Source organism: Onychostruthus taczanowskii, unplaced genomic scaffold, assembly GCF_017590055.1.
Source record: "Onychostruthus taczanowskii isolate IOZ18803 unplaced genomic scaffold, ASM1759005v1 scaffold1, whole genome shotgun sequence".
Classification (NCBI taxonomy): Eukaryota; Metazoa; Chordata; class Aves; order Passeriformes; family Passeridae; genus Onychostruthus; species Onychostruthus taczanowskii.
The window spans coordinates 26306045-26314304 of record NW_024496525.1 but is presented as its reverse complement, the minus strand read 5'-3'; the positions used below and the strand labels follow the sequence as shown (position 1 = coordinate 26314304).

Sequence of the window (8260 nt, the reverse complement as noted above, 5' to 3'; positions counted from 1 at the left end):
CCTGTGAACTGTGGTGTCTCTCTAGGAGCATGCAGAAAGGTAGGGAAAAAATCTGCAGCTCACTGTCTTCTTCAAACTGTGCAGATGCTAACAGTACACTTGACAATATAGGTGAAAAGCTCAAAATACCCACAGTAAAAATCCTTTTCCATGAGAAAATTCAGAGTAGATCAGAGTGCTCTATAAATTCACATTCTTTATGCACTGACTTTCCTTGGTTAGATCTTTCCTAAAACACCTAATGTCCAATGGATTTTCTCAATGTGGTAGCAAATGCATGTTTACTACCCTGACATTAAACCACAGGGAAGAATTGGCCCAAGAAATGCAGATATCCATCCATCCATCCATCCATCCATCCATCCATCCATCCATCCATCTCATTTAATCCTTAAATCAGTTGCTATTGTATGTTGATATATCCACTGCAAGAGGCAGAATGGGGAAAGAGCCTTATTCCCTCTCCCTGAGAATCTCTACCAATGGCAAAAGTCATGTAAGGATTCATCCTCACTTCCAAAAGCATCTTGCGCCACATCAGCACAGAAATAAAGAGGGTGCCATCATAAAACTTCTGAAAAAGGAAATATCCCTGACCTATGGCTCCTGCATCATGTTGTCTGCTCTGTTCCTAGTCCAGAATTTCATCTAACTACACAGCATGCTGACCTCTTGAAACAGGCATCAGGCCCAGACCATGATCTTGCATATCTTACTAAAACTTTGGAACACACCCATCAAAAAACCTCTGAATTTACATTTTCATAAAAGAACAGAGTTCCCTTCAAAAACAAAAATTTGAAGAATAGGCTGTGAGAAAGCAGTGCATAGGAATTAGAAAGAAAATAGAAAACCAAAGGCAAAGTGTCTAGAGACAGCTACAAATGGATAAATACTGGTGTAATATTCCTGATTCATAGGAGCAGAAGACATACTTGTTGCTCCAAAATGTGGTATAATTCCAAATTGTAAAAAATTCCCTTTCTCATTAGATGAGATTCAAAGTATAAAAGGTAATGTTGCAATTTTTCAACTGGAGGTGAATAAGACTTCAAAAATCTAGTCCTGGTTAGTTTGGAATTAGATGGTTAGTTAGGAAGAAAATAACCATAAATTAATTCTGACCTCAAGTTAACTGTATCTAAATTTAACATTTTCTGTAGGCTTTCAGAAAAATATCAAAACTCTTAAGTATATCAATATTGTAAATAAAATTGTCTTTAGAAACACTAAAAAGAAACAAATCCAAACATAACATAAACACAACTTTTTAGTTCTGTCATCTAGTGGTTTGAGTGTTGTGTTGAATTCTACAAATGATCTTTGCAGGAAACAGGCTATTTTTGCCTAAATTAGAACACTAATGAGGATGTGGTTTTAAACAGCATGATAGAGACATAGATTAAAGTTGAGAACACTAGTAGGTAAATACAATAACTCTTCCATTCCATTGGATGATGTTTTTCACCTAATGTAAGCACTAATCACTGAAACAGATTATAATTATATTTATTTCAATGATATTATCAAAACATCATTTAACCAAAATAGTATTTCTGTAGTTCTTCCTGGCATATTTGCCTTGCCTACTTCAAATCTGTTACCCTTCATTATATAGTTATCCACTATAGATTTGTTGCTTTTATTTTTGTACTTTTGACCTTCATTACTAATATTATTTCCTGGATTTACAAAAAATGCAAATTATATGTATTCATTATATGTATCGGACACACTTCACTAAAAAAAAATCTACTAGGTTTCAGTCATATAGTGTTTGGAAATGATAACGTCACTTTTAGCTGGAAGATACTCTATTTCACTTCTGATTCAAAATCACTGGCAAGTACCGAGCAGACTTCCATAGGTGTGGGACTGGGCTCCCGTTCTAGTTCCACCATGGTAAACACTGTTAGATTAGACTACAGTCATATTCACAAGCTCTGAATCTCCTGAAAACCATGGAAGTCTGAACATACATCACGTGCATGGTACAGAAAACAACACAGTAGCTGTCTTTTGTACAGCTGGCTCGTTTATTTTTAAAGCTGACTTTGTTGCTCTAATTCCCTTGCAAAGACTTTTGAGGTTCTTTGCATTACAAATGAAGAGTTACTTTGGGTGTAACCTCCAGAGCCTTTTCAGAGAGAGGAGAGGTTCTGGTGACATTATGTACGTACAGTTTATACTACAGAGAAGACCTCTAGCCAATGTAATAATGCCTGGGTGGAATGATAAATGCTGACCACATGCAATTCCCATTGATTTGCAGCTGTGTGTGCTCAGGAGCTGTTGTGGTTTAAAGTCCAGTGTGGTACACGATGATCCAAAAATTTAGTTCATTTATTGGAAAAAGGTAAATGAACAACAGAAGTCTTAGTTTGGTTTATCATTTGGGAAAATGGTCCTTTGGCTTTTTTGGTTTGCTTTTTTAAAATTACTCAATTTATAATAGTACAAACCCTGGCATAGAAAGTGATCTAATAGCATAATGAGCACAGCTTATGCACAGTGTTTGTAGGGAACAGATACACACATCTCCCGCTCCACCATTATGTGTGACTCTATGTATAACATGGGGAATTAGGGTTAGTTCATCCTTACAGAGAAAAATTAAAGTACTAATAGGTTACAGTGAAGCCATCTTGTCTGGAAGCTGGTAAGCACACTGCTACAGTATGTTCAGTTTCTGGAAGAAATTTTGGCTGCTGGCTGTACTGTAGAACCACTTTGTAAACCTGGGTCAGTCATGTGTGTGCAACAGACCCACTATGTCAGCCTCTCCAGCACATCCCTTGGAATGAAATTTTCCTTAATGTAGAGGTCCAGATCATCCCACTTTCCTGAGCTTAAATGGGTTTGATCACAGTATCTTTGAGTAAGGAATCTCACTCAAACTGCTTTTGATGGAAAACAAAACTTCCAAGTAACAAGGCATCCTCCTGTTGACTCCTGCTATTGGAGCCAGGGACCCTAAGTGTATTCCCACTGTCCTCTTGAAAAGATGCACTATGTCAAAATATTCTTCTTCGCAACAATCTCCTCAGTTTAGATGCAGATTTCTCTGTTAAGATGAAAAATCTTTTCTTGCTGAGTCATTAATGTCATATATCCTCATTTGCCAAGTGTGCTGTTAGCTGGAATACATATGAAACCTGCAAAAAAAATCTCATTGGCCTTTGTTCAAATTCATGGAAACCTACAAGAGATTTTACTTTCTTCACTAGCTTATATCAAATCAGACTGAAGCCGTACCAGCTTTTAAATTGCTACAGCATCTGATTTGTCTATGTTGACTCATTACAATTCTGAAAAAAATCACCTCTGACCACTAACAAAGGGGGTAGTGTATCTTGAGAACTCTGTGTATGACTAACTGACATATACAATAAATACAAATGTTACTACAGTAACAGATTGAAATTATATAGTTCATTTAAACCTTTTTCCAACTTCAGCTTAGTCCCCGCTAAAGCACACAGGAAATAAACATATTGAGCTGTCTGGCACCAGGCAACTATCCAGGTCCTGTTCTGTCTAGCACTGTGCTAGGCTTATCCATCTAATCAACATTAGGAGGTTTATTTATGTGAGACAGATATATTAGTAATAAATGAATTTATTCAGTAGCTTGGTGGATTTATACATGTACAAAGTCATTTTAGTTTAAGCAGACTTAAAACTGAGTGACGCCACTAGTTTTACGGGCTGTATCCTGAAGCCCTTAGCACATTCTAGTCTCTTCTTCACAAGAAAAAAAAAGTACAACCCAAACCCCAAAAAACCCCAAAACAAAAAACCAAAACACATCACTAAAACAAAGCACTAATTGAAGTCAATGGAATGTTTACTGGAGGAAAAACTGCAAAAGACTTAAGAACTGGTGAAATGCAAGTGAACATGAAGCTAGCTAAATGGCATTTCAAAGGGTAGTGGTATATTTATATACATTGTATGCAATATTCCATGTATAAAAGTCTGTTTCAATTTTTAAAGCCCAAGATAGTTTGTAGAAGAGAAACAGCTGACAGAATTCAGAAGGGATATCTGGGTTTTCTTCATCACACCTATTTGTACTTTAGACAGACTTTGTTTTAAGGCATTAATTTGACATGCGAGTCAGGTCTGTGCTACGTTGAAGACTGTTTTCACTGATTCCTCTGTTGTTTTTTGGAAAACAAGACTGAGAATTCTCTTAGTGCTAAGGTTTATCCATTTCAATCAGACAGTGAGTGGCACATTCCCACCTCATTCGCAGTTTTTAATTCCAATTGCTTTTGAAATGTCCCTTTTCCTTCCCCCCTTTATGCTGCCACTTGAAAGTTGAAATGCAGCAAGAATGTAACGTTAGGTGCCAGTTTTCTGAATTACAGGGTGACTGCTTTAGCTGATCCCAAAAAGCAAGTGTCTTTTTATACCGCATAAAAGCCTGAAATGTTTACATATCAAAAGGCTATAGGCCAATTTCTGTCAAAATTATACATGAAGTTAAGCAGTACAAGCAATTTATTTAAACACTAGTCATTGTAGAAAAATTCAAAACCATATGCTCCTTTAGCAGTTTTTCACAAATGCATTTGACCCATGACTTGGCAAGACATGCATGCTTCATAATTTACTCTAAATTTCAAATCCTCTTGACATTTAAATAAAAGATCTTCATTAATAAAGTTTATATGAATGAAAACTTTAGAAGCTGATATTGTTAGAGGGAAGCTTTCAGAAAAATACCCAACCGCTTTTCTGCCTCGTTTTCAAATGACTGACTCTCCTAATCAGTTCAAGATAAGTTTATTCTGGGAACAAATTACGGTAATTTCGCATTGTATGACTTTTATACTTTTTTTTTTTTCCTGGTGAAGCAATGATGCAATCAGTTTGAAACAAACGTGAGGAACGCCGCAGGGTGATGGCATTTATAAGTGAGAGATGCGCCGCGAAGCGCCGTTTCGCCGCCGCTGATGCCCCGAACCCCTGGTTCACCCCTGGTTCCCCGCTCGCGTGGGGCGGGAGCCGCAGCCGGGACCTGCCCGCGGCCAGCCCCGGCCGGCCGGGCTGGGCTGCGGGCCCCGGGCCCCCCCGGCCGGCACTCCCGGGGCCGCTCCGGCCGCCAGGCCGGTCAAAGAGTCCGCCGGGAAGGCTGTGGGTGCGTTTTGCATCCTCGGAATTATTCTTTAATATATTAAAATAATAATAAAAAAACCCCTCCGATTTCTCAACAAGCGCATTTTCATAGACTTGTGTATGGTGATTGCTTTGTACGAAATCGTGTTTGGGTAATAATATTGAAAATCAGGGCCGTGTTTATCGTATTTCATACCTAACAGCTTGCTCTGCCCAGCGCTATGTTCCTCTTTAGATCCCTCTTTCAACCCATGCTGTGACCACCCTCCCGTAACAAACAATTGCTTAGCAACACTATGCAGCACAATTTGCTTGTGCTTCATTTGTTATTACAATTTCACCCCGACAATGTGTGACAACTGATTGTTTGTTTAACACAATTTTCCGTTTGCCAGGTTAGCGAAGAGCGCATGGGAAATGAGAAACTCCGAGAGCAGGTTTTGCGAAGCGGGTATCAAACCTGGGGTTTCATGGCAAAACTACTCAGACTAAAACAAAATAAAACAAAAAAAAAAGAAACCTTCCCCACTGGGGGGACAAATTATTTGGAAAATATAATCTCTAAATTAGGAATAAAGGCAAGCGTTGTAGCATGGTGGATCATCCGTCAGGGGAGCAAAAATCTCTTCGGGCAGCCGAGCTCCCGGCCGGCCCGGGCGGTGCGCGCTCCGCCAGTGCCGCGGCTCCTCCGCTGCCCACTCGTGTCCCGCGGTGCTGCTTTCACCTGGGAGAAGCCGGACAGGCGCGGACATGAAGCCCTGAGGCAAGTGATGCTAAACACCCGAGAAGTCGGCCCCGGCGGCGGCTGTCCCCACCGAGGGTGTCCCCACCTGCGAGCCCCCGCAGGAGCGGGGCTCCGGGGGTCCCCGCTTTGCTCCCCGAGGGGCGGCAGTCCCGGGCTGAGCGCTGTCCCCGCCGCCGCGCAGCGCCCGCCCCGAGCCCCCGGGGCAGCCGCGGGATGCTCCGCTCCTCTCCCCTCCGGGCCGGAGCCCGAGCGGGCCGTGGCCCGGCTGCCGGCCTCCCCTCAGGCCTGGCTCTCCCGGGGACCCCGAGCCCGGCTCGCCCGGAGCCCCGCTCCCCGCCGGGGCTGCGCAGGGCACCGGAGGGATGCTGTCGCGCATTGCTGCAGAGCCGCTGAGGACGTGAAGGAGCATCCCGATGGCGGCATTAAGCAGGCGCTGCTCGGCATGCAGCGCGACCGGCTGCACTCAGGGAATTAGTGACCAAAAAACTCCAACAAACCGAAACTCCCTCTACGAGCCTACCCACAAACAAACAAAAAATAAAGAAAACTCTCAAAACATCAACAGAAAAAAAAAAAATCCCAAATCTAACCAAAAACCCGCCGAATCCTCTGTCAAATAGTTTCACTTTCCATCAAATTTGAAAAACTTGCACGAAGTTCAGGTCTAAAAGCCAAAGGCTTAAAGAAATGGTTAGGCAGATAAATTGAAGTAAAAACCGATGCAGCTAATTAATCACATTGCGCTGTATCAATAAAGCGAGAATTTAGTGTTGGCATTCTTTTTTTTTAACGCTTATACAAATCTTTCTGTACAAATACGTTTCAGATCATTCTCAGGTGCGATTTTAAATCCTGGAATATCGAAGAAAGGAAGGCTAAAGATAAAGTGCGAGTAAGCGCTAACGAGGATATTCTTTGTTGAGGAAAAATAATGTGTTCCTCGTAAACGGACTCTAATGGCTTGTTTTCATTTCATGCGTACAATTTCCTACCTTCTTTGATGGAGAGTTGATGGGGTAAATAGTCTAATCTTATTCAGTTCACCTCCTGTGGATTCCCAGGGACAGTCGTGACAGACGAAGTATTCTGCAAATCACAAGAGCCAGCTACCAGGAGAGCCAAACCTCTTAATAGGAAGAGTTTTAGGGAGGATTTAAAATTTCTCCATTTAAAAATTCACGGAACATGCAAAATATGAAGTTCTCTGCATCATTGCAACTTTGTGGGCTTTGTTTTCTAAGCTAGATAATTAAAGATTAAAAAAAGAAAAGAAATAGGCTCAACTCAGATCGGAAGCAAATTGGAATACCTACCACACCCGGGGATTTGAGATGGCACTGGTCTTCAACGTTTGCGTCTCTTGGCTTGTTTTAAAAATAAAAGGTGATACCTGTCTGAATCTGTTAAAAAAGGAAAGAAAACAAAAAAGGAAAGAAAACGGATAGATTGAAGTGTACAATATTCACGTGTCGTTGTTCCGCCAGGTCACCTAGAAAAATAATAATTAAAAAAAAAAATAGTTCAGTTACTCAGTGAAGACGTTGTTGCTTCACTGCATAAACCTTAAATCAGAGAAACACATACTCTTCAATGCCCGTTCAGTCCTCCGAGCCGGGGACGCAAGATTCGAATCCTGCTACAGAAACACTTGGAGTGGGGGGGCGTTGCATGTTTATGTGGCAGTTTATTTTTTTTTTTAAGTGCTTCTTAAGCAGTTCGAAGCATAAATAATGAATCTGAGCCTTAGACAGAGGAAATCGCACCCACTAATGTGAACTAACACGACCAAAGTAGGCGCATAATAGACAAGACTAGGAGCTGCTAACCACTTCTACACAATGGCATTAATAAGATTAACCTGGGCAATTAGCCGGTGCAGCAGAGATCAAGCCTAAATCTGGGGCCTTTCTAAAAAGCCCACTAATGGAAAGGATTACGTTAATTTCATTAATTCTCAATACACAGACTGGGGCTGCTTTCACTCCTTTGTGCAACCCCCACCTCTTCCCCACCAAAAAAGGGGAGAAAAAAAAAAATCAAATCTGGTTTTGTTTGTCATCTGCATATTACCAGGAACTAAATCCAGGATGACGTCGCCTGGGTATAAAAAAGGGAAGAGGTTCAGATGGATTATACTCCGAGCAGCCCTCTGGGTTGAGATCAGTAAACAGGCGAGAGTTGAGGGGGGAAAGTTCCAGGGGTGGATCCTGCGCACACGCACACACACCGCACACGCGCGCACAGACACACACGCACACTCTGCCCGCAAGCTGCCCTCGGAAAAGGCTCTTTTCTTTTCGCTCCGATCCCTTTTTAAAATTTATCCGAAAAGTTTCGGTTTCGTGTCCTTCCAGCCTCTGCCCCCCCCCCTCCCCAGCCACCACCTACCCT

General features: G+C 41.7%; 1 protein-coding gene and 1 long non-coding RNA gene across 2 annotated transcripts in view; one reads left to right on the top strand and one right to left on the bottom strand.

Moving 5' to 3' along the window:
- Positions 1-4754: 4754 nt before the first annotated feature.
- LOC121333736 lies at positions 4755-7351 on the bottom strand. The gene is made up of 3 exons (XR_005952354.1): positions 7183-7351; positions 6862-6955; positions 4755-5848 (listed from the first exon to the last, which is right to left on the bottom strand). It is a non-coding gene; the product is annotated as an uncharacterized LOC121333736 (long non-coding RNA).
- A 605-nt stretch (positions 7352-7956) lies between these two features.
- Positions 7957-8260, top strand: part of GSC (goosecoid homeobox) — a 3603-nt gene continuing 3299 nt past the window's right edge. Inside the window, 2 exon segments of the mRNA XM_041398507.1 lie at positions 7957-8231; positions 8233-8259. Coding sequence (XP_041254441.1) covers positions 7957-8231; positions 8233-8259 — 302 coding nt within the window.